This window comes from Rhinoderma darwinii, chromosome 5 (genome assembly GCF_050947455.1).
Source record: "Rhinoderma darwinii isolate aRhiDar2 chromosome 5, aRhiDar2.hap1, whole genome shotgun sequence".
NCBI classification, from domain to species: Eukaryota; Metazoa; Chordata; class Amphibia; order Anura; family Rhinodermatidae; genus Rhinoderma; species Rhinoderma darwinii.
Window position 1 is genome coordinate 104,633,823 of NC_134691.1, and position 24,598 is coordinate 104,658,420.

At 42.6% G+C, this 24,598-nt stretch overlaps 1 protein-coding gene across 1 annotated transcript in view; it reads right to left on the minus strand.

Annotated features, from left to right (window-relative positions):
- THOC1 (THO complex subunit 1) overlaps positions 1 to 16,717 on the minus strand; it is a 31,166-nt gene extending 14,449 nt beyond the window's left edge. The window contains exons 1-10 of the mRNA XM_075826368.1: positions 16,610 to 16,717; positions 16,391 to 16,464; positions 16,233 to 16,293; positions 15,495 to 15,561; positions 14,335 to 14,453; positions 13,600 to 13,648; positions 13,405 to 13,500; positions 8,256 to 8,338; positions 8,057 to 8,130; positions 6,312 to 6,420 (exon numbers count right to left, since the gene is read on the minus strand). Of these exons, the coding sequence (XP_075682483.1) occupies positions 6,312 to 6,420; positions 8,057 to 8,130; positions 8,256 to 8,338; positions 13,405 to 13,500; positions 13,600 to 13,648; positions 14,335 to 14,453; positions 15,495 to 15,561; positions 16,233 to 16,293; positions 16,391 to 16,464; positions 16,610 to 16,657 (780 nt within the window). The 5' untranslated portion in view covers positions 16,658 to 16,717. The remainder of the gene's footprint in view (positions 1 to 6,311; positions 6,421 to 8,056; positions 8,131 to 8,255; positions 8,339 to 13,404; positions 13,501 to 13,599; positions 13,649 to 14,334; positions 14,454 to 15,494; positions 15,562 to 16,232; positions 16,294 to 16,390; positions 16,465 to 16,609) is intronic.
- Between the last annotated feature and the right edge of the window lie 7,881 nt (positions 16,718 to 24,598).

Consider the following 24,598-nt stretch of genomic DNA (forward strand, 5'->3'; position numbering starts at 1 on the left):
ACTTGTTTTTATTGAAAAGTGAGTTTGTTTTATCACATTATGAAGAATAAAAAAACAAAATGCAAAGGACAACAGTGTCCCTATCAATACACCTAAGCACTCGCAGGTGCTGAACAAATCTCAACAGTATTGCCATCCTGTTTACTTCACTTACCCAAAAAAAAGGCATAATAAATTTTTTTAACAGATAGTACATCCATTCGCTTCACATTTTCACAACTGTATAAAATTCACACAATATGTTTATATGTGAGAGGTCCGGGAGATCCACTACATTATCCGTCTCATCCCTACCTGCCTATCTTCTCCTCCCCCCCCTCCTTGTATCCACAGCCGTCTCTATTTCCCTCGGAGTGTATGTTGTCTCAGTGCTGTTGCACCATATGTCCCATATTTTGTGGAAATTGTCCGGCCGATCTCTATGTTTAAAAATGATACGTTCATATGATATAGTGGAATTAACCATCTGCTTCCATACTGTAACCTTAGGAGGTCGACGATCCATCCATCTCATAGAAATGCCTTTGCGGGCCAAGAAAAGGGTCTCTTGTAGAAATATTTTGGTATGACGGGACCATATGTCTTCCTCCAGTATTCCAAATAGACACAACTCTGGAGTCCCTACAACAGGAAATGGTAACATTAAGTTGAGGAAACCGATGATCTCTGACCAGTAAGAGCGGAGGTGTGGGCACATCCATACCATGTGCCAGAAGTCAGCTGGGGCATGTGAACATTTCGGACAAGCCGGTTCTGATATGTATTTCATTTGAAATAGGCGCTGAGGCGTCAGATACGCCTGATGAATATAGTACAGCTGGATGAGCTTATTATTAGCAGCGGGTGACACATGTAAGTGTGATTGTAGTAGGTCTTCAATGGAATCCTCCGTCAAAGAAGGGATTAGTTGAGACCACCTGGAAATAATCGGCAGTGGGTTCGCATTAGCCTTCTGTTCAATCAAGTGAGCGTAAATAGTAGAGATCAGACCTCTGGGGCCCTGTGATCGGACCACCCCGATGAGTGGGTAGGAGGAGATGGGTTGACGCTGTCTCGGAAACTGCTCAGCAAGGAGGTGACGCATCTGCAGATATCTGAAGAAATGCTGTCGGGGAAGCCGAAATTTTTCTTGCATTTGTTCGAAGGACAAAAGGATATTATTTTCATACACATCTCCAAGCACTGTGACACCCACATCAATCCAGTATGCGGCATCTGGGAACTTTACCAAGGATTCCAACACCGTGTTATGCCACAGAGGAGTTTCTGCGGGGATGTCTGAAGAACTCGATATAGTCATAGCCACTTTCCAGACTTCCCTTGCCACTCGACAGACAGGCAGTAAAGAGGATCTTGGCACGTCCTGATGAAACAACACCGGCCACAATGACTTATGTGCAGAATAGTCCAGTAACATACCCTCAAGGCCCGGGGGCCGTTTGGTTTGCGTCCAGGTGCTTAGGTATTTGAGTTGGCCGGCCAGATAGTATAAATAAATGTCCGGGAGAGCAATACCAGCCATCTCCTTTGGTCTTTGTAGCTTCTGTAAGGCCAGTTTTGACCTAGACCTTCCCCATATAAAGGAAATGATGAGGGACTCCAGTTTCCGGAAGAAGGACTTTGGTATGGGAGTGAATATATGTTGTAAAATATAAAGACTCTTAGGAAGTATCACCATTTTAATCAGATTAATTCGTCCCATGACCGACAATGGGAGGGCCGCCCATATCTTAAACTTTTCTCTGGCAATGGATAATAGAGGATACACATTGAGTTGTAGGGAGATTGCCGCCTTTCTGGTAATGAGTATACCCAGGTATTTAAATTGGTCAACTACAGCAAGTCCTTCTCTCGTGGAGCCCGCCGACTGTGTTTCCCCAGGCTGTAAAAACAAGATGGTCGATTTGGACCAGTTAATGCGCAGTCCAGAGTAATCTCCAAAGGTGTTTATAAGATGCATCATTCTCGGGAGGGAAGACTGTATCTGCGAAACAAATAACATAATATCATCTGCGTACAGTGCAATACGGTCCTCACCCGTCGTGTGGGACCCCTTTTACTTCCGGATCTGATCTGATGAGTATTGCCAATGGTTCCATTGCCAGTGCAAATAGTAGGGGTGACAGGGGGCAGCCCTGCCTAGTTCCCCTACCTAGGTCAAAGGAGGTAGATGTGAGGCCATTCAGCGCTATATTAGCCCTGGGATGCTTGTAAATTATCTGTATCCATGACACAAATGCAGGGCCGAATCCAAAACTAGACAGAACACTAGCTAAGTAGGTCCATTCCACAGAGTCGAAAGCCTTAGCCGCATCCAAGGAGGCCAGGGCCCAGTTGTTTTTGTTACGCTCGCCTATCTGCGCCACCGTCTGGACTCTCCTCAGATTATCAGACGTACTCCTCCCAGGGATGAACCCCGATTGATCCGGGTGAATAATGTCAGAGATGACGGAATTTAGTCTAAGAGCCAGTACTTTAGTCAGCAGTTTGTAATCTGTGTTGAGTAAAGAGATGGGCCTGTAAGATCCGCAATCCATTGGAGTTTTATCCGGCTTCAGAAGTACAATTATAGTCGCATCATACATTGAGGCCGGCAGAGTTCCTTTTCCAAAGGAGGCATTCAATATTTCCAGTAGTTGTGGTAGGAGTTGCTCCTGATATTTAGTGTATACCTCCAGGGGGAGTCCATCAGGGCCCGATGCCTTGCCCTTTGCCATGGTGGTCAATGCTTCCGATAGTTCAGGTAGCGTGATAGGGGCTTCCATAAACTCCCTCTGTGACTCCGTTAGTTGTGGAATCTCCATGTCCAGTAGGTAATCCCTGATGTTCTGTGGAGACACCTGTATTTTAGATTCGTAGAGTTCTTTGTAGAATTCAGTGAAGCGAGACATAATCCGCTCATTGTCGTGTACCACTACCCCTGCCGCGGAGTGAATACGCAATATTGCTGGCGAGGACGAATTACTATGAATCATGTGTGCCAGCAAGCTGCTGGATTGATTACCCAGTTCAAAGTATTTCTGGTTGGAGAAGAATATGCGACGCTTCGTTTTTTCCTGCAGGAGATGAACATATTCCCTGCCTCTCTGTAGCCACGTCTGTTGGTTCAATGGGGTGGGATCTTCTATGAATGCGGCCTCTAAAGTTGTACATTCAGCTGCCAGCAGTTGTTCCACCTCAGAGGCCTGCCTTTTGTGGTAGGAGATCGAGGACTGCAAACACCCACGCAGGTATGCCTTCAATGCGTCCCATAAGGCTGAGTGGTTGTCAAAGGGAAGATTTTCTGCAAAGAACACGGTCAATTGATCCGGGATGCGGTCCTGATCCCCAAATACTTTAAGCCAGAATGGGTGAACTTTCCTAGGCCCTCTATATAGGTGATGGGGTCGTAAATTGAGCTTTACTATTATAGGAGAGTGATCTGACATTGCTCTAGTTAAGTGAGAGATACTTTCCAACATGCCGTAAGCTCTGGCGTTACTACACACATAATCAATCCTGGATAGTGAGTTTCTCCCAGGTGTGAAGCATGTGTATTCGCGACCATTGGGATGGCGCTGTCTCCACATATCTATCCAACCCATCTCCCCCAAAAAGCCCGCCAGTGGAGTAGACCCGGGCAGATGCCCAGGGACCGGACCTGGATAAAACTTGTCTGTGGAAGGATCTAGAAGAAGGTTGAAGTCTCCCATACATATCACCCCAGCTGCTGGAAATTGGGATGCAAATTTGGCCGCCTCATATAACACAGTCATGGAGGCCGGAGGAGGAAGATAAAGCCCAATCAGTACGAACTGCTGACCTTCAATCCATGCATGCACAAAAATTGACCTGCCCTCCTTGTCTGTCTGCAGTGCACCCGGTTCCCATCTGAGCGATCTATGTATCAAAATGGAAACCCCTCTAGAATATGTACTGTGCGTAGAATGGGCCGACCACTGAATCCATGTTCTATTTAAGCAGCTGACAGTAGATTGTATAAGATGTGTTTCTTGAAGGCATATTATCTGTGGACCTTGCTGCCGGATAAATGAAAAAGTCAGGTTCCTCTTATGGGAGTCTCCCAGACCCCTCACATTCACAGAAAGAATAGATAATGTCATAATACTTCAATTGCTAAGAATATACCAATAAGAGAACAATGCTAAATGCTTTCAGTTGAGATATGCAGTAAAACAGTCAGGTTATCAGCAATAACAAATATAGAACAACCAATGCTATGCACTGATTGCTACGCTTTTTTATTATCACAAAAGTGATAATTGAGGCAAAACGGGGGATCACCTATATATCAGATGACTAATACAGGTGAGCAGGAACAAAGAAAAAAAGGAAGGAAGCACAATTGAGGTAAAAGGAACCGGCGTTGTGATTCCCAATTTCGCGGGTAATTGTCCGCTAACTACAAACATTACATATTGTTTTTCTTAGAAAAGATAAGCCAGTTTCCACCCGCCCATTATGCAAATTATCAACTTAACTTGAGGGGTCATGTATACAGAGAGTAATACCCTTTATAGTCATCTGCTTTACGGCGCCCATTACATCAATATAATAATAAACAACGGTATTACTACATGTTTCGCAATTCTTCTCTCAGAACTTTGCATATAAGAAATTACGAGAATAATATAAGGCAGAACTTGCATGAGAACATCGTTCCAGGATAAGATAGATTAATACTCATCTGGACATCCAAAACGAGATCCCGTGTAGGAAGGCAGGTGTAACAAGTGTTCACAGTGAACAGTTCCATATGTTGTTGCAGTCTCCAGTTCTATCTTCGAGGAGAGCGTCCCAGTGAAGACAGCCATTCATCCGCCTCCAACGGTGTGTTGAAGAAAACCGTCTTGTCTTGGTGTATAACCCGCAATCGCGCTGGAAACGCCATTGAATAAATAATTTGATGATCTCGCAACCGTTTCTTGACTGGTACAAATGAAGCCCTCGTTTTCTGTAATGCCGCAGAAAAATCCGGAAAGAGCAGGATAGTGGTATTCTGGAATCGGATTTCTCCATGCGTACGGGCAGCTTGCAGGATAGCGTCCCGGTCCCGACTGCTGAGGAAGCGTGCTAGCAGAGGTCTCGGTGGGGCGCCCGGCGGCGGTGGTCTGCCAGGTACACGATGCGCCCTTTCAATGGTATAAGATGACGATAATACAGCATTTGGTAGAATTTCTTTAAACCAGGCTTCAATAAAGGAACTGGGGTCTCTGCCTTCACAGCGCTCAGGGAGCCCAAGGATCCGTATATTATTGCGTCTCAGGCGATTTTCCAGGTCGTCTGCTCGCTGTAGCCATTGAGTCGCCACTCTATCCAGCTGTGCCAGCTTTCCTGTCTGTGGCGCCACTTTATCTTCTAGCCCAGAAATGCGGTCCTCCGTCTCCCTCACCCGGTCCCTTAAGTTCTGCAGGTCCTGTCTGAGGAGTCCCACATCCGACTTTACTTCAGCAATCTTTCCTGTCAGGGAAGAGGTGGAGAGCTGTATAGCGTCCAGGAGCTTGGCTGATACCTGCGCCAGCGTTAGTTCCGGCTCAGGAGCAGGCTGAGCCTCTGGCTGTGTGTTCTCTGGTGGAGGAGGCGGCAAGGAGGAAGAGGCGTCGGCGCCATCTTGAGGAGCAGCGCGGGCAAACTCCTTCAACTTCTCTGCAGCCATGGAATGCCGTGTACGGTTCATGTTACCCTCTTTATGTCGGCGAGGTTGTCTTCTGGCTCTGTGAGGAATTGTAGCGGTATGTCAGCAGGATAAATGTAGGGAAATCGGGGCCGAAAGCGGAGCTCCTAAATCATGCGACCGGTCCCGTCGGCAGTTGGCCACGCCCCCACCAACTTTTTCAGTCATTTATGCTATTGTAGCTCTTCTGTGGGATCGGACCAGACAGGCTAGTCTTCTCTTCCCATGCACATCAATGAGCCCCATCCCCAGGTCACTGGTTGGCCTTCCCTTGTAACCATTGCATACCGGGAACACCCCATAAGACCTGCCGTTTTGGAGATGCTCTGCCACAGTCGTCTAGCCATAACAATTTGGCCCTTGTCAAAGTCTAGGAGAACCTTACTCTTGCCTGATTTTCCCTCTGGTTCCAACGGATCAACTTCAAGAATTGACCGTTCCCTTGCTGCCTCATACATCCCATCCTTGGACTGGTGCTATTGTAACGACATAATTAATGTTGTTCACTTAACCAGTCAGTGGTTTTGGGTTATGACTGAACGGTGTATAGTCAGCAGATCACTAATGCTTTGTGTACCATGAACCAATGCCACGTAAAAGCAAAACCGCACTTCTAATAAATACAAAAAACATTTACCTTGAGGAAGGTTTTCCAAGAACTTTTGTCATAGCACTGAACAGGATTCCTGAAGAAGTCCTGCAGAGACCAGAATTTTCTATACAGATTGTAATCTATGGGAATAGAACTGAAAGAAAATTTATATTTTTTTTTTTAACAAATTATAAACAAAAATATTAAACAGATAAAACAACAAACTTAGCACATTAAGTAAGAAGATGCTGAATATTTTAAAAAGTAAAGTGAGTTTTAAGGGTTTGTCTGGTTTCAGCAAATTCTTATGATTTTGTGTATAATTAAGTTATACAATGAACCAATATACTGTCTGTATTGATTCCTCGGTTTTCAAGATCTGTGTGTGTTGTCATTCAGAAGGAACATTCATTGTTCACTTCCAGTGTATAAAATCTATCCTGGTCATGTGATTGGCACACAGGTGCACAGTTCGTTACAGTATGGCTAGGTTCACTCATCGCATCAATATGGCACAGTTGTGCCGTAACCGTGGCAAAAAAAAGCATTTTGACCGTAATATGTGAACTCAGCTTAAAGGGAATGTGTTGCTAGCAAAAAATGTTTTTTTTTTTAGTTAAACAATTAGTGTGTAGGTGATTAAACATTGTTCTAATTTTTTTTATTTTTTTCACGAGTCAGGAAATATTATAAATTGGATTCTAATTTATAATATTTCCTATTGCTGGTCACTAGATGGAGCCATTCCCAAAATTGCAGCATTGCATGTGGTAAAGCAACCACATTGCTTTATGCTGCAAAATTGGGAAAAAATCCCTCGCTCTAGTGAGCTCTCAGAATCCCCCCCTCCTTTATCCTGGCTAGTGCCGGGAGAAACGAGGGGATTGAACGGTCTAACCTCCTACACAGTGTGTCGCCATTTTTTGAGCTAACACACAGTGTAGTAGGTTTACATACAGTAGTAAACACACACTGAACACAAACATACATAGAAATCCCTTACCTGCTCCAGTCGCCGCCGCTCCCTCCGGTCCATCCGCTCAGTCTGCTGCCGCTGCTCCATGTGCACAAGTCCGGAAGCCGCGACCGGAAGTAGTAATCTTACAGTCTGGCCGCGACTTCCGGTCCACAGGAAAATGGCGCCGGACGGCGCGCATTTCAAATTGGACTGTGTGGGAGCGGCGCATGCGCCGTTCCCACACAGACGGCGTACACTATAGTGGATGGAACGGGCCCCGTTCGCAGTCCCTATGGGACTGGAGCTGCCGTATTCCATGTCTGTATGTGTCGTTAATCGACACATACAGAAATGGAAAAAAAAATGGCAGCCCCCATAGGGAAGAAAAAGTGTAAAAATAAAAAAAAGTAACACACAAACAAATACAAACGTTTTTAATAAAACACTAACATCAAACTGATATAAAAAAATTTTTGTTGGTGACACTGTTCCTTTAAGTGTATCAAAGCAATGTGTTCTAATGATCCCAGCATCTGTGTGTAAATCACAAATGCTGTGACAGGATGTTTATGGAGAGTCTATAATACATTTTGAGCATGTCTACACACACAGCGTTTCTGTTTGTGGCGCTTTTGGGCTCAGGTTGTTTTTGTTTTAAATTAAACATGCTGAAGTTATGGTGCTTTTCAGGTGTTATTCTTTTTTTCAAGGTTATAACTTCAAAATGGGACAACTAAAACCACATAGATTATTTTTTTTGCCTTGATTTGGGGTAGTGATAGGACTGTTGAAGGTACCCCAATTCGCTTATTGTAGATAAAAGTACACTTACGAACTGTTAGGTGCTTCATCATCTCCCATTTCACCTTCCTCTATCTCCATTCCATCTTCTCGATCTTCCACTTGCTGGAAATTAAAAAGAGGTTTGATATTATGCAATGAATAAGTCAGATTTTAATGGATGGTGGCATTCTGCCTAGTGCAAGTAAAAGCTTAGAAAAAAAATACTGCTAAAAGACATTACCACTTACTTTTTGCCCCAGAGTGCTCTCCTGTTCATTGACGTTAAAAACGGTGACATTCTCCAAGTTGAACTGACTTTGCAAATTCAAACCTTAAAAATAAAATACTGATAATTATTACACGCTGAGGATTTCCTGAATGGTGCTGAAGCGAGCCAGATGTGTAAGGGTATGTTCACATGATGAGAGGCATTTACGTGTGAAAAGACAGACTGTTTACAGCTGCCTCGTTTCACACGTAAATGCTCCTCCTCGTAATTTACGAGGCGTCTGAGACGCTCTGAGACGCTCGTAAATCTTGAGCTGTGCTTCATTGAGTTCAATGAAGAACAGCTCAAATTACGTGGCAAAGAAGTGCCCTGCACTTTTGCCGAGGCAGTCCATTTACGCGTCGTCGTTTGACAGCTGTCAAACGACGACGCGTAAATTACAGGTTGTCTGCACAGTACGTCGGCAAACCCATTCAAATGAATGGGCAGATGTTTGCCAACGTATTGTAACCCTATTTTCAGACGTAAAACGAGGCATAATACGCCTCGTTTATGCCTGAAAATAGGTCGTGTGAACCCAGCCTAAATGTATAAACTAGGAAATTATTCGCAGCTCCCGATAGTGAGGCGGGCAACCAAGATGTACTAGTCAATATGATATTCATAAGAAGCAATATTTATAATGGCAAGGTCCATCATCAAGGCGATTTTTTTATGTCTTTTTTTTTATGAGGGGCTGCAAGCATTATGTAGGGATGCCATAAATAAGATCACCAGTTGAAGAGAAGCTCCAGCTTTATATAAGATCAGCTAATTTGTCTCCCTGTACTTGCTTTACGATCTTCTCACTGAACTCCAGTCTCATGCAGACCATTTATACTGCGGATTAATTACAAACTGCTGCTAGTTGCCTAGGGGAGCCCCTCACAAACGGATACGTATCCTCACACAGGCTCCTTCCACTAGGCAGAGATAACAGCTTCCATTATGGTTACCCCGAGTTTCAATGCCTGACTGCCGACACGTTTCTGCATACTTATACATGTAAGGCGGCGTTCACATCTGCGTCAGGGCTCCGTTCCGACGTTCGTTTTGATTAAATAAATAGCGTAGTCGACTATGGTATTCATTCCGTCCAAACGACGGATCCTCTGCACAATAAACGGAAACTATTTACACTGCATCAGTCTCCATTTAAATCAATAATGTCAGACAGGGCTCCCTTCCGACAGAATTTTTTTTGTCGGAACAGAGCCAAGACGCAGGTGTGAACGCATACTAAGTTGTAGAGCCTTGCTTCTCAGAGGGTAAAGAGGCGGTTATCTCTGCATAGCAGGAGGAGCCATCACAGGTTACATGCTGTGCAGACCACAGGTAAACACATTACTGGGGGTCAGGAAAGCACATGAATAATGGCAGAACAATTCCTCATTAAACACATTGGTGCTCAGGGATGAATACTACATACAGCAGTACTGAGCTGAGAAGTAGTTGTCAGTCATCACACAGAGGGCGGAGGTCATGGCCTCACAGCAGACTGGAGAACGGAACTTTGCAGAATTATTGGAGAAATAAAGACACAAATCTCCCAATGAAGTAACTTATACCTGTATAACCTGTTAGAAGCAGAATCATAGCTGCTATGGACTGACTAGCCATCATTTTTACAAGCATATGCCCGGAGCTTCTCTTTAACCCGTTAGGGACCGCCCGTAGGTGTTTTTACGGCAGCCACTAACGGGCTATTCTTATGCAGTAGCCTATTTATGGCGCTGCATCAGAATAAATAAACAGAGCAGGGAGCCGTTAAATCTACCAGAGGTAGCTGAAAGCGGGGAGTGGACCTGCTCTAACGGGAGAGATCGATATCAGTATTGATCATGCCCGTTTAACCCCTCAGATGTGGCACTCAATAGCGAGTGCCGCATCTGATTGGTTTTGGAGAGCGGGATGGAGCTCCCTCTCACCCCACCGGCACCCTGCGTAAGATCGCAGAGTGTCTGTGTCTTCTATGGCAGCCTCATAAAAGGCCCCCAGGTCTGCCTGTAGTGAATGCCTGCTAGGCTTTAGAGGCATGGCCTAGCAGATGCCTGTCCATTTTAAACAGACAGGCAGTAATACACTACAATACAGAAGTATTGCAGTATATTATAAAAGCGATCAGGTGATCGCATAGTAAATTCCCCTAGTGCGACTAGTAAAAAAAAAAAAAAAAAAAAAAAAAAAAATAATTAAAAACCCACTTTTTCCCCTTACAAAATGCTTTATTATTATTAAAAAAAAAAAAAAAAGTTACACATATTTGGTATCACTGCGTCCATAACTAATCCAGCTATAAAGTTATTACATTATTCAACCCGCTCGGCGGACTCCATACAAAATAAAATAACAATGCAAGAATTGCTGTTTTCTGTGTATCTTGCCTTAAAAATAACGTGATAAAGTGATCAAAAAAAGTCACACGTACTCCAAAATGTTACCAATAAAAACTACAAGTCGTCCCGCAAAGAAAAACGCCCTCATACAGCTGCATCGGCCAAAAATAAATAAATAAAAAGTTATGGCTCTTCAAATATGGAGACACAAAAAAAAAAAAAAGAAGTTTTTAAAAGTAGTAAAACTAGGGATGTCACGATACCTGAATTTGGACTTAGATAACAATACTGTGTGTAGTATTGCAATTTCGATACCAAAACAATACTTTGCCAACAGTAATAAAAAAAAATATTAAAAAAATTCTTCCATTTTGTGATGACGTGTGATGAATTTTGAATGTGCCTCACATTAATAGTAATTAATCCCATTATGTTCCTCAGTCATAATGGGTTAATGTGTAAGGTACATGATGGGGTTAATTACTATTAATGTGAGGCACATGGAGGTTAAATTCATTGCACCTCGCGCCCCACATTAATAAGTGACAGAAAGCCGTTTTTATTTGATTTTTTTTACAGCGTACACATCATAAATGACGCAAAACTATTGTTGTGCAGGTTATTACGGCCGCGCCAATACTGAATATGTATATTTTATGTATTGAGACTTATTTTTATGTTTATTGTAAAAATGATGTCTTTTTTTTATAGAATATTACTTTATGTTTTTACTTTAATGTACTGGCATATATCTATATTACAGTACATTAGCCTGTGTACGGATAGTACACAGGCAGTTGTTAGGACATACCTCAGTATGCCCTAACAACAGGAAATATGGTCAGACAGCCCTGGGGTCCTTCAATAGACCCTGAGCTGTCTGCCCATATATGGTATGTCCCTCAATCGCGTCACAGGAATTCCCTGTGATGCAATCCAAGTGGCATCCCCCCCCTTCTCATTTTCCCCTGAATGCTGCAGTCAGCTTTAATCGCAGCATTCAGGAGAAAAGTGGCGGAGATGAGGTTTTTCTGATCTCCGCCGTTTTAGAGCGGGACTGCGGTTGTGTAATACAGTCATTGCCCCGCTCCTGACATTAAGTGCGCGCGCCGTCAGCAGGAGGTAACGCGGGCGGCGCTGCACTAATGAGCGGCGGAGCAGGCATGGAGGACAGAACATGGGGGTGTTTTGCAGCGCGCCCGCCATGTTCTCTGTCTTCATTTACGCTGCTCATTAGTGCAGTGCTGGCTGCATCGCATCATCCTGACCCCGCGCACTTGCCAGGACTCAGGAGCGGGGCAATGGCTGTATTACACAGCCGCAGCCCTTCTCTCATACATTCAGGTGTTACTATACTGAGCTGTGCAGCCGCACAGCTTAGAATCGAAATACATAAAATAACGGCATCGAACCGTTTGGGGATGCACAGTATCGAAGTTTCGATGCATCGTGCATCCCTAAGTAAAACATAAAAAAAACCTATATAAATTTGGAATCGTTGCAATTGTAACGACCCGCTGAATAAAATTGTGCTATTTATACCACACGGTAAACTGCGTAAATTTAGGACGAAAAAAAAGAGTGGCGAAATTGTTTTTTTTTTTTCTATTCCCCACCCAAAAAAAGTTAAAGCAATAAATTATATGTACCCCAAAATGGTGCTATTAAAAAATACAACTGGTCCCGCAAAAAACAAGACCTTACACAGTGAGGTCGACGCAAAAAATAAAATAAAGTTAAAACGTAAAAAATAGCTGGTCATTAAAGAGGCTCTGTCACCACATTATAAGTGGCCTATCTTGTACATGATGTGATCGGCGCTATAATGTAGATAACAGCAGTGTTTTTTATTTAGAAAAACGATCATTTTGACGGAGTTATGACCTATAATAGCTTTATGCTAATGAGTTTCTCAATTATATGGCCAAGTGGGAAAAAGTACAGAGGATTGCATGACGCTGACCAATCAGCGTCATACACTTCTCTCAATTCATTTACATAGCGATATAGCTATATCGTTATGTGCAGCCTCATACACCCACACTAACGTTACTGCAGTGTCCGGACAATGAATATACATTACCTCCAGCCAGGACGTGATGTGTATTCAGAATCCTGACACTTCGCTAACACAATCCCGACACTACAGCACATCAACTGTAATCTCGTTTGAAATGACCGTTGACAGCATAATCTCGCGAGATTACGCTTGCTGTGCTGTAGTGTCGGGATTGTATTAGCGAAGTTTCAGGATTCTGAATACACATCACGTCCTGGCTGGAGGTAATGTATATTCATTGTCAGGACACTGCAGTAATGTTATAGTATGTGTATGTGGCTGCACATAGCGATACAGCTATATCGCTATCTTCAGTGTAAATGAATGGAGAGAAGTGTAGGACGCTGATTGGTCCACGTCATACACTTCTCTCTATAACGCCCATTTGGCCAAAAAGTAAAACACGCCCAGTTGTTCATTAGGAAACTCATTAGCATAAAGCTAAAATAGGTCATAACCCCTTCAAAAATGATTGTTTTTCTAAATAAAAAACACTGCTGTAATCTACATTACAGCGCGGAACACATTATGTACAAGATAGGCCACTTATAATGTGGTGACAGAGCCTCTTTAAGGCCTAAAATAGGCTGGTCATTAAGGTGTTAAATATACAACTTATATAAACACGTAAATACATAGAAGACATATAAACTGTCTCTAGAACGTGTCCAGGCGAATTGAAATAGAATATAAAATCATTACTTAATTATATAAATAAACAATTTGAATCTCACCAGATTTTTCGGACAGGGGAAACAAACGTGCAAGGAATAGCTGAATTCTTCCGCAGAATACAGTATTTTGAGATTTTGAAAGTCTTCTTAAGAGATCTGAGAAAATACATTTCGATGATCATTCAGCCATTTAACAGTATGCAGCATTGATGCTTTAGTTTAGGAACATCTCCAACAGCTTTCCAGGGATCTTACCATTACACATCCGAAGCAAGTAGTTCTTTCCAGCCGAATAAAACATATTCTGAAACCAGAAGAGACAGATTATGCTTTAATCTAATAGAAATGATAGATATACACACACATACTTATTTCAGATAAGTTATGCAAAGTATAACTAACGAAATCAATAATATTTAACAGGGTTAAAATAGTGATGACTTGTTAACTAGATATTTGCCATCAATGTCAGTAAGTGTCTGACTGCTGGGACCGCGATCAACCCCTAGAACGTAACCGGCTATAGTGCCCTCAGTTTTTATTCCACAACAGCCCCATTCTCAACTCAGTGCTGTCCAAGAACTTGTAGTGCAACACAGCCCTAGTCTAGCTTGCGGGTGGATTAGAGGTTTGGGCATGGCGTCTCTTAGCACTGATTGGACTGCATCAGAGTGTTAACAGCGTCAGACTGTGCAGAGAAAAACCCAGTTGTCAATGTAGTCATACATTTCCAGGAAGAGTAACAGAAGAATTGCACAGAGCGGAGTTCCATAAAAGATGCTCAAGAATGGTAATGTCATGGGGAATACGAGTCAGGAAAGCTGATAAATCCTTTTTAAACACATGACATTGTATAACCAGTTCATTTTTGGTACAAAAGAAAGAAAAGAGGTTTAGATAAGTTCGCATGAAACCTCAAATTTATCCACGTTATAGTATCATTACTGTCAGATTTACTTATGCAACATAAACTATATAGAAAATACTTACAGATTTCCAGGTTCCAACATTTTTCTCCACAAATGTGAATATTTTATCGCACTGATCCAGAGGAAGACAATCAAGCACATCACCGAGCAGCACAAACGGTGTGGTAGCGGTGCATATGCCTGGAAAGAAATGAAAGTCATATGCACATTTAGAAATTGGCAAAAATGTCCCGTCCCCCCCCCCCCCCCCCACACTTACAACCCTTTACACTATGGCACGGGCCCACTGCTTCACTGCCTTGAACTTATACAATGGTCAGGACAACAGTCAGTGTTTACATTCAGAACACTAATTCAGCTACAGGCTTTTCACTGAACTCATCGACATAACTAAAAATAGACGGCCAAAAGATGACCTGAAGGTGGATACATATAATCAGATCACCATTAAGACTAATGTACAAAATTGGTTCAGGACCGGGCTATTTTGAGCCTTCAGGACCAGACACCGTTTAGCCCGTGTTAGTTAAATGGCTATAACTTTTTTATTTGTTGGGCTAACAACGTGATTTTTGCGACGTTTTTTCCGTAGGCAATGCAGGTTTCATTTTTTATTGTTTTTATACACACCTTTTTTGCTATTTTAGAATTTTTATTCATAAAGTTTGAAAATAGCAAAAAAATAAGATTTTTTACGTTTCAGCTATTTTTTGGGGGTAATAACATAGTTTTACCCTAAAATAGACCTTTTATTTGTGATCGTCATTGTCTACCGTAAATTTTAATATATTACATGTCTATATTAGGGTAATTGGGTCAGCGCCAGCGGTCGGGAACCTCTTAAAGAGAACCTTTCACCTCCCCATACATGTGCAGCTGAGCGCAGCATGTAATGGGGAGGGCTGCACAAAGCATGGGGCACTTTAAAAAAAAATTCTACCTCTACCGCTATTTAGATATTGGTGCTGTTATATTTGGCGCCCGATATTTAAATAACCCCCTGAACTGTCAACGGGGCGTGTTACTATGGCTGTGACACTGTCCAATCAGATATGGACAGTGCCACAGCATGAGACAGTGTGCGATTGCAGTCTTTTCATCCGAACAGGTAAGGGGGCGTGTCAGTGCTATGGACAGAGCTGAGGAGAGAAGAGCGCGCTGAATAATAGCAATACATAACTTGAAAACACATTCATATTCTTTTCTATAATGTCTAGTTACCTTCTGTAACTCCATTGATAGCAAGTGAAATAGTTGCAAGGCAGTTTTCACAAGAAGCTTGATTTATCTGCATTTAGAATAGAGAATGCCACGTTAAAAAAATAAAATAATAATAATTCATAAATACAAGCAAGCTTCTCTAGCAAGCAAAAATGCTAAGAGTCCCTACCTCCCCGCGGGAATACGGTCCCATACTGTAATCATGTTTTCAGAACGGGGCAATAATCCCGTAGGCAGGCAGGGTCTCCTAGCATCATTTCCACCATGTCTGAACATGCCCTAACACTTCGCCGGTATTTTATACCCAATCCACATGCTCAGGAGAATATCTGCGCTGAAAGATGAACATGCTGCAGATTTTGAAATCCACAGCATGCTCAATTATTGCTGTGGATTCTGCGCTTTCCACGCTGTGTGAACATGTTCCTGTGGCTTTAGATGCAAATACAATAGTATCCATTCACTTACATAAAGCAGAGATCTTGAAAACGGTGAAGAATTTAAACAATGTATATTAGAAAGTTGCAGAACTTATACGCATAAAACTCTGTAAATTATTTGAGATCTAAGACAGCCACAGTTCACGGTCAATGGTGAGAGGAGTAGATGAAAATCCCAATCAAGCAACACAGCACAGAACTGTATCTAGATCTGCCGCATGGTTTAACCCAGCATGCACTACCCCTGGCATTTTGGTTGGTATTATTGACCTAATCATCAGCCCAACAAGTTACTTACAATTTCCTCCTCCAAAACAACTCTGAAGACTTGATCGAGGGTCGGCTTCTTCTCATTTTCACTGTAAGACAACACAATGCATAAGTCAATGGCCACATACAGTACATGGAGAGAAGAAGACATGTATGTGTCAGGAGGGCTTGTCATCATCTTTATACCTTCCAGGGACTTGACTGAACACATTTAATAAATGCTTGACGTTCCGGCTGGGCACAGCCTCCCTGGTCGCACTCTGATATAAAATACAAAGACAAGGCTGTAATTACAAATACTCTCCTCCGGACTGGGTAGGTCACTCGGTAACTCACAGTCACACGAACTAAACAGCAAGATATAATATCCCGGTGACAGGGCAAATACACACAGAAGTCTCTCACCGTAAGTTTACTCCGCGCCTCCGGAAGACTGAACAACGGAGGAGACATAGTTCACCGAATATTCTCAACATCTACGGCGCATCCTGATGACGTAGCGACACCATCGGCTGCATTGAAAGGAGTGCAACGAGAACTTCCGGTGAATTAGTGACGTTCTAGCCGAACAGAATAGAACTCTATGCTACTTGGCGGTATTGCGCATGTTCATGTCGGCTTTTTTGCTCGCTGTAGCTGGAAAGACGTAGGTTTGCCAAAGTTATAATAGGAATAGAGTAATAATATTATGACGATATGGTGACTATTACTGGTAACACGACGTATATGTTAGTCAACAAAGGGGAATAATTATAATGTAGACACATCAAATGGACCTTTCAGGATTTATCTTTAAACCATGTAGGTCAGAGGTTATATAATCCATGAAGCCTTCAGATACATTCAAGAGCAGCAAAGAGTCTCGTGATTTTCGGTTTTGAGTCTACAGGTCAATACCTCCCAACTTTCAAGTATGGCATAGAGGGACAACCGCTCTGGTAGGGGATTTCGCTCCAGGAGTAGCCCTTGACGTCACTGTCCATATATGGACACTGACGTCAGGGATTCCCTCTAGAAGCGGAATCCCCGGCCAGAGCGTCGGCAATGCTCTGGCAAGGGATTCCGCTGCTGGAGTAGCCGCTGATGTCACTGTCCATATATGGATAGTGACACCAGGGGCTTCTCCAGGAGCGGAATCCCCAGCCAGAGTGACGTTAAGGGCTTTTCTTAGACCGGAGTCCCCGGACCGAGAGCTTGCAATGCTCTGACCGGGGCTCCATAGTTGAAAGTCCGACATCACTGTCCATATATAGACAGTGACGTCAAGGGCTTCCCCGGGCTCAGCACTGAAAGTAGCGCTGTGCCCAGGGTCCTTGACAAGTGGAGGAGCTCCCTCTGCTCCTTAGCTCTACTAATGCGGAAGCAGGGAGCTGACGGTTCCTTCTCAATTGTGTCTGCATCCTGACATTTTTAGTTGCTTTGTGAGGTAGCCTACTTGCGGTGTTTAACTGTCCCGCGAGATTTACTTACAATTCATTATCGTGTAGCGCTTACCTTCTCCTATTTTGGCAGTCTGGGCGAATTGTCCCTGACTTCTACTGCGCCTGCGCGTGCGGCTTGATGCGGCCGATGATGACCCCTGGTTGTCAGCTGACGGCGGGGGGTCACATGGGCAGGTGTCACTAATCGTGAGGGTGTGGGGATTGGTCAGTTCATGTTTGCCGCTAGAATACGAGGGGTGGAGTTTAGCGTTTATAGTAACGTAGCGCCTGCAATGAAGTATGCCGTTGACATCAATACGTGCATCTTTGCCGTGACGCACAGCAGAATATCTGCTGTTAAAGGATTTTATCGCTGGTGTGAAGGCCAGAGTTACCATTATACGGACCCCTGAGGATGAGTACCTGAAACGCGTAGGGTCGTTGTTTTGTTTATGGAATGTTTGCATTGGGGATAGTCATATCGTGTTACACCCAGCACTAGGAGACCCGATCTATTCGGACGCCTGTGCTTTATTTTGGGATTGTACTACTGATGTGCCCTGGATATATGCTGTTTCCAGACATAATATTGTTATAAACACTGAGTTAGATGTATCACAATGACTCAGTGTTTTTTTGTTTAATACATTTTTTAACAATCACGGTGGGGCTTATGTCACAGTGGTGTGTTACCCCTGTTTTTAACTAGTTACTAATTAAAAGGTATTTTTTACTTTATTGTTACTTCAGTGAACTATAAAATTTACTCATTTTGTGGGAGCACAATTAGATTTCTATCAAACTAGACAGTGAAATTACATTTAATCCATACAGTTAATAATTTCAGTTTATCTAGGTATGGCAGCCTTTGCACTTTCTGAATTAAACACAGATGGGTGGATGAGTGAGGCCAAAAGCGTCTTTTCAGAGTGTGAACTGACGTATACAGTTCAGGGTGCATCTCTCAAATCCACCTTTAAAAATCTTAATAGACTGCACAAAGATTATACCAGAAGTTGGTGGGAGATCCAGAGTCTGGAAAACTATTTAAAGAATAAGATAGTTCCCAGAGGTCTCAGGGTCCCCATTGTCCCAGCATTAAGATTAAAAACCGCTAATATTAAAGAAAGGTGGGAACAGGAGATTACAGGGAGCTCACTTAGGCTGATGCAGATCTTGGTAGAGGAAGAAAAAGTCCAGTTTGACTTTATTAGTGTTGAGCTTAAAAAAGAGATTGAGGCAGCCAAGTCCTTGGTAGATACCCCAGGTTTTGAAAAAAGGGACAAAATCCTCCAACAAACTTTGGAAAGGTTTACTAATCATCTTAAAGAACGAAAACACTTCCAATTCCAGAGAGACCTACAGGAATTCAGGGAGAAAAAAGCGTATGATTTTGTCACTACACAACAACAGCAATATCAACAGACCAATAGGGGGCCGAGGGAATCTGACCCTTCCACATCAGAGAGTGAAACTACAGACTCTGAAAGAGTGGGCCCATTCTTTGGCGGTAGTGGTGGGAAACACAAATTTAGGGGAGGAGCAAGAAGTAGAAACAGAGGCCGTGGGAGAGCCTCTTCTAATAGTGGCAATAATTTTTTAGCCAACAATCCTCCCATTTCCCGCTATATGCTGAGGGGTCAAAAGGATTAGTGAAGGGGAATAACATGGATAGGCTTCAAATCATTAACCTTTCTGAATATAATTTGAGTGCATCAGAGATTACACTATTAGAAAAGGGACTTTCCTTTGTCCCTACAGTTAAATTTGACTCATTTTCGTGGATAAAAGATCTTAATTTATTTGCTCGCAAACTTAAATGGATAAAATTTTTTAAACACCATAATAGAAAAAAATGCATGGAATTAGGCCTAGAGGAGTCTGATATGGAAGGTCTTTCGGCCCTTGAGGGGCTACTAGAGGAATCTGGACGCACTCCAGGTATAGGTCCCTTCACCAACCTTAAAATGAAGAGTAGGAAATTGCCACCTATGGGAGACTTTACCAATGTGGATTTATTTGTGGATATGGTGGGAGACGAGATCAAAAGTCTCAGTCAGGATAGCAGGGGAATGGATAATAATTTGTCTTGGTCTGAACGATTAGCTCTGACCACTTTAGAGAAAAAAGAGAATATTGTTCTCAAATCATCCGATAAAGGTGGGAACATTGTGGTCATGAGCAGGGATGGCTATAAGAAGATGTGTGAGGACATCTTATTTAACCATGACTGCTATACCATTTTAAAGGATAACCCCACGGCATTATTCAAGAAAGAGTTGCTGAGCATTTTGAGTGATGCAAAGAGCAGATCTTTGATTAGTGCAGGGGAATTTGGGTTTTTATACCCACAATTTCCTGTTATGGCGTGCTTCTATAGCCTGCCCAAAATCCACAAAGGTTATCCTCCTTTACGTGGCAGACCTATTGTTTCAGGCATAAATAATTTAACTCAAAATGTGAGCACGTATGTTGACCAAGTGTTGCGTCCCTTTGTTTTGAGTCTCACATCATATGTGCGTGACACAATGGATGTCCTGAAACAGATTGATGGCATTTCCCTGGAGAAAGATACAATTTTGGCGAGTCTGGATGTCGAGGCGTTGTATTCATCCATACCGCACAAATGTGGCTATAAAGCGGTCGAGTACTATTTGGGATCTAGAGGTACCCAGTTTGTAGCTCATAACCAGTTTGTCATGCAGTTATTACAGTTTGTTCTTGAAAGAAATATATTTATTTTTGAAGACAAAATTTTCCATCAGAAATGTGGTACTGCAATGGGGAGTCCTGCTGCTCCCACCTATGCAAATTTATTTCTTGGCTGGTGGGAGGAGACAATTGTCTTTGGGGACAAATTTGTCAATTGGACTTCATCTGTTGGATTATGGATTAGATATATTGATGACGTGTTGATCCTCTGGAACTCTACAGCGGATGAGTTCCATAATTTTGTAGCAGCCCTCAACAAGAATGATGTAGGACTTAAATTCACATGTGAGATCAGTGAAAAAGAATTGTCTTTTTTAGATTTGAAAATCACAAAAACATCAGATGGCACAATCCACACTAAGGTACATAGGAAAGAAACAGCAACAAATAGTTTCCTACAATGGAATAGCTGTCATCCCCATTCCCTCAAAAGTGGCATACCAAAAGGCCAATTTATGAGAGTACGTAGGAATTGTAGTTCTATGGGTGATTTTGAGTTCCAGGCCAAGGAGCTCAAAACTAGATTGAAGGACAGAGGTTTCCCCGAGAGGGTTATCAGGAAGGCCTATGAGGGAGCAAGGGATGCTGATAGGCAATGTCTTCTGGTCCCTAAAAAACGGAAAGAAGAACAGGTCACAAGACTCATAGGTACCTATGATTCCAAACAAAATGATATTATGCAGATACTGAATAGGTATTGGCGTATTCTCAGTTCTGATACAGATCTGGTAGATCAAATCACACAGAGGCCGTCTGTCACCTATCGGAGAGGGAAAAATATAAGGGACAGAGTCATGCACAGCTGTTTTGACCCCATTTCACCTAGGGGCACGTGGCTGGACAGACAAATACCAGGCACCTTTAGGTGTGGTAGCTGTAAAGCCTGTGATTTCATTTTTAAAGGCAATAGCTTCACTAGCGTCACCACACAGAAACAATACACTATTCGGGATTATGTCAATTGCAAGTCTGCGGGAGTGGTCTACCTAATCACATGTCCATGCCCCCTTAACTATGTGGGAAAAACAGCACGACAATTTCGTCGCCGTATTAGGGAGCATGTTGGAGACATTGTCCATGATAGGGACACCCCAATATCTAAGCATGTGCATGCCAAACACCAAGGCCAGGCAGCATGTTTAAAGTTTCAAGCTATTGAACTTGTTAGACCCCCCAAAAGAGGAGGTGATTGGGATAACCTGATTTTACGCAAAGAAGCACAATGGATCCACAGATTGGAATGCATACATCCAGCAGGTTTAAATGAGCAGACTAATTATACATGTTTTATTTAACACTCCGTATGGACGACCTATCTCCCTTGGGTTGCCCAGGGGGTGGGTGAGTTCATTTTTGCCCAACACATGTAGTTTTGAGATGGCCCTATTGGTCTGCCGTTTTTTAACGGCGATCGTCTCTCGATCCCCCATGTCATGAGGGATCGTATTTCCTTCCACCCTATATGTGGTTAATTACATTTTTAGTTGCTTTGTGAGGTAGCCTACTTGCGGTGTTTAACTGTCCCGCGAGATTTACTTACAATTCATTATCGTGTAGCGCTTACCTTCTCCTATTTTGGCAGTCTGGGCGAATTGTCCCTGACTTCTACTGCGCCTGCGCGTGCGGCTTGATGCGGCCGATGATGACCCCTGGTTGTCAGCTGACGGCGGGGGGTCACATGGGCAGGTGTCACTAATCGTGAGGGTGTGGGGATTGGTCAGTTCATGTTTGCCGCTAGAATACGAGGGGTGGAGTTTAGCGTTTATAGTAACGTAGCGCCTGCAATGAAGTATGCCGTTGACATCAATACGTGCATCTTTGCCGTGACGCACAGCAGAATATCTGCTGTTAAAGGATTTTATCGCTGGTGTGAAGGCCAGAGTTACCATTATACGGACCCCTGAGGATGAGTACCTGAAACGCGTAGGGTCGTTGTTTTGTTTATGGAATGTTTGCATTGGGGATAGTCATATCGTGTTACACCCAGCACTAGGAGACCCGATCTATTCGGACGCCTGTGCTTTATTTTGGGATTGTACTACTGATGTGCCCTGGATATATGCTGTTTCCAGACATAATATTGTTATAAACACTGAGTTAGATGTATCACAATGACTCAGTGTTTTTTTGTTTAATACACATTTTTTAACAATCACGGTGGGGCTTATGTCACAGTGGTGTGTTACCCCTGTTTTTAACTAGTTACTAATTAAAAGGTATTTTTTACTTTATTGTTACTTCAGTGAACTATAAAATTTACTCATTTTGTGGGAGCACAATTAGATTTCTATCAAACTAGACAGTGAAATTACATTTAATCCATACAGTTAATAATTTCAGTTTATCTAGGTATGGCAGCCTTTGCACTTTCTGAATTAAACACAGATGGGTGGATGAGTGAGGCCAAAAGCGTCTTTTCAGAGTGTGAACTGACGTATACAGTTCAGGGTGCATCTCTCAAATCCACCTTTAAAAATCTTAATAGACTGCACAAAGATTATACCAGAAGTTGGTGGGAGATCCAGAGTCTGGAAAACTATTTAAAGAATAAGATAGTTCCCAGAGGTCTCAGGGTCCCCATTGTCCCAGCATTAAGATTAAAAACCGCTAATATTAAAGAAAGGTGGGAACAGGAGATTACAGGGAGCTCACTTAGGCTGATGCAGATCTTGGTAGAGGAAGAAAAAGTCCAGTTTGACTTTATTAGTGTTGAGCTTAAAAAAGAGATTGAGGCAGCCAAGTCCTTGGTAGATACCCCAGGTTTTGAAAAAAGGGACAAAATCCTCCAACAAACTTTGGAAAGGTTTACTAATCATCTTAAAGAACGAAAACACTTCCAATTCCAGAGAGACCTACAGGAATTCAGGGAGAAAAAAGCGTATGATTTTGTCACTACACAACAACAGCAATATCAACAGACCAATAGGGGGCCGAGGGAATCTGACCCTTCCACATCAGAGAGTGAAACTACAGACTCTGAAAGAGTGGGCCCATTCTTTGGCGGTAGTGGTGGGAAACACAAATTTAGGGGAGGAGCAAGAAGTAGAAACAGAGGCCGTGGGAGAGCCTCTTCTAATAGTGGCAATAATTTTTTAGCCAACAATCCTCCCATTTCCCGCTATATGCTGAGGGGTCAAAAGGATTAGTGAAGGGGAATAACATGGATAGGCTTCAAATCATTAACCTTTCTGAATATAATTTGAGTGCATCAGAGATTACACTATTAGAAAAGGGACTTTCCTTTGTCCCTACAGTTAAATTTGACTCATTTTCGTGGATAAAAGATCTTAATTTATTTGCTCGCAAACTTAAATGGATAAAATTTTTTAAACACCATAATAGAAAAAAATGCATGGAATTAGGCCTAGAGGAGTCTGATATGGAAGGTCTTTCGGCCCTTGAGGGGCTACTAGAGGAATCTGGACGCACTCCAGGTATAGGTCCCTTCACCAACCTTAAAATGAAGAGTAGGAAATTGCCACCTATGGGAGACTTTACCAATGTGGATTTATTTGTGGATATGGTGGGAGACGAGATCAAAAGTCTCAGTCAGGATAGCAGGGGAATGGATAATAATTTGTCTTGGTCTGAACGATTAGCTCTGACCACTTTAGAGAAAAAAGAGAATATTGTTCTCAAATCATCCGATAAAGGTGGGAACATTGTGGTCATGAGCAGGGATGGCTATAAGAAGATGTGTGAGGACATCTTATTTAACCATGACTGCTATACCATTTTAAAGGATAACCCCACGGCATTATTCAAGAAAGAGTTGCTGAGCATTTTGAGTGATGCAAAGAGCAGATCTTTGATTAGTGCAGGGGAATTTGGGTTTTTATACCCACAATTTCCTGTTATGGCGTGCTTCTATAGCCTGCCCAAAATCCACAAAGGTTATCCTCCTTTACGTGGCAGACCTATTGTTTCAGGCATAAATAATTTAACTCAAAATGTGAGCACGTATGTTGACCAAGTGTTGCGTCCCTTTGTTTTGAGTCTCACATCATATGTGCGTGACACAATGGATGTCCTGAAACAGATTGATGGCATTTCCCTGGAGAAAGATACAATTTTGGCGAGTCTGGATGTCGAGGCGTTGTATTCATCCATACCGCACAAATGTGGCTATAAAGCGGTCGAGTACTATTTGGGATCTAGAGGTACCCAGTTTGTAGCTCATAACCAGTTTGTCATGCAGTTATTACAGTTTGTTCTTGAAAGAAATATATTTATTTTTGAAGACAAAATTTTCCATCAGAAA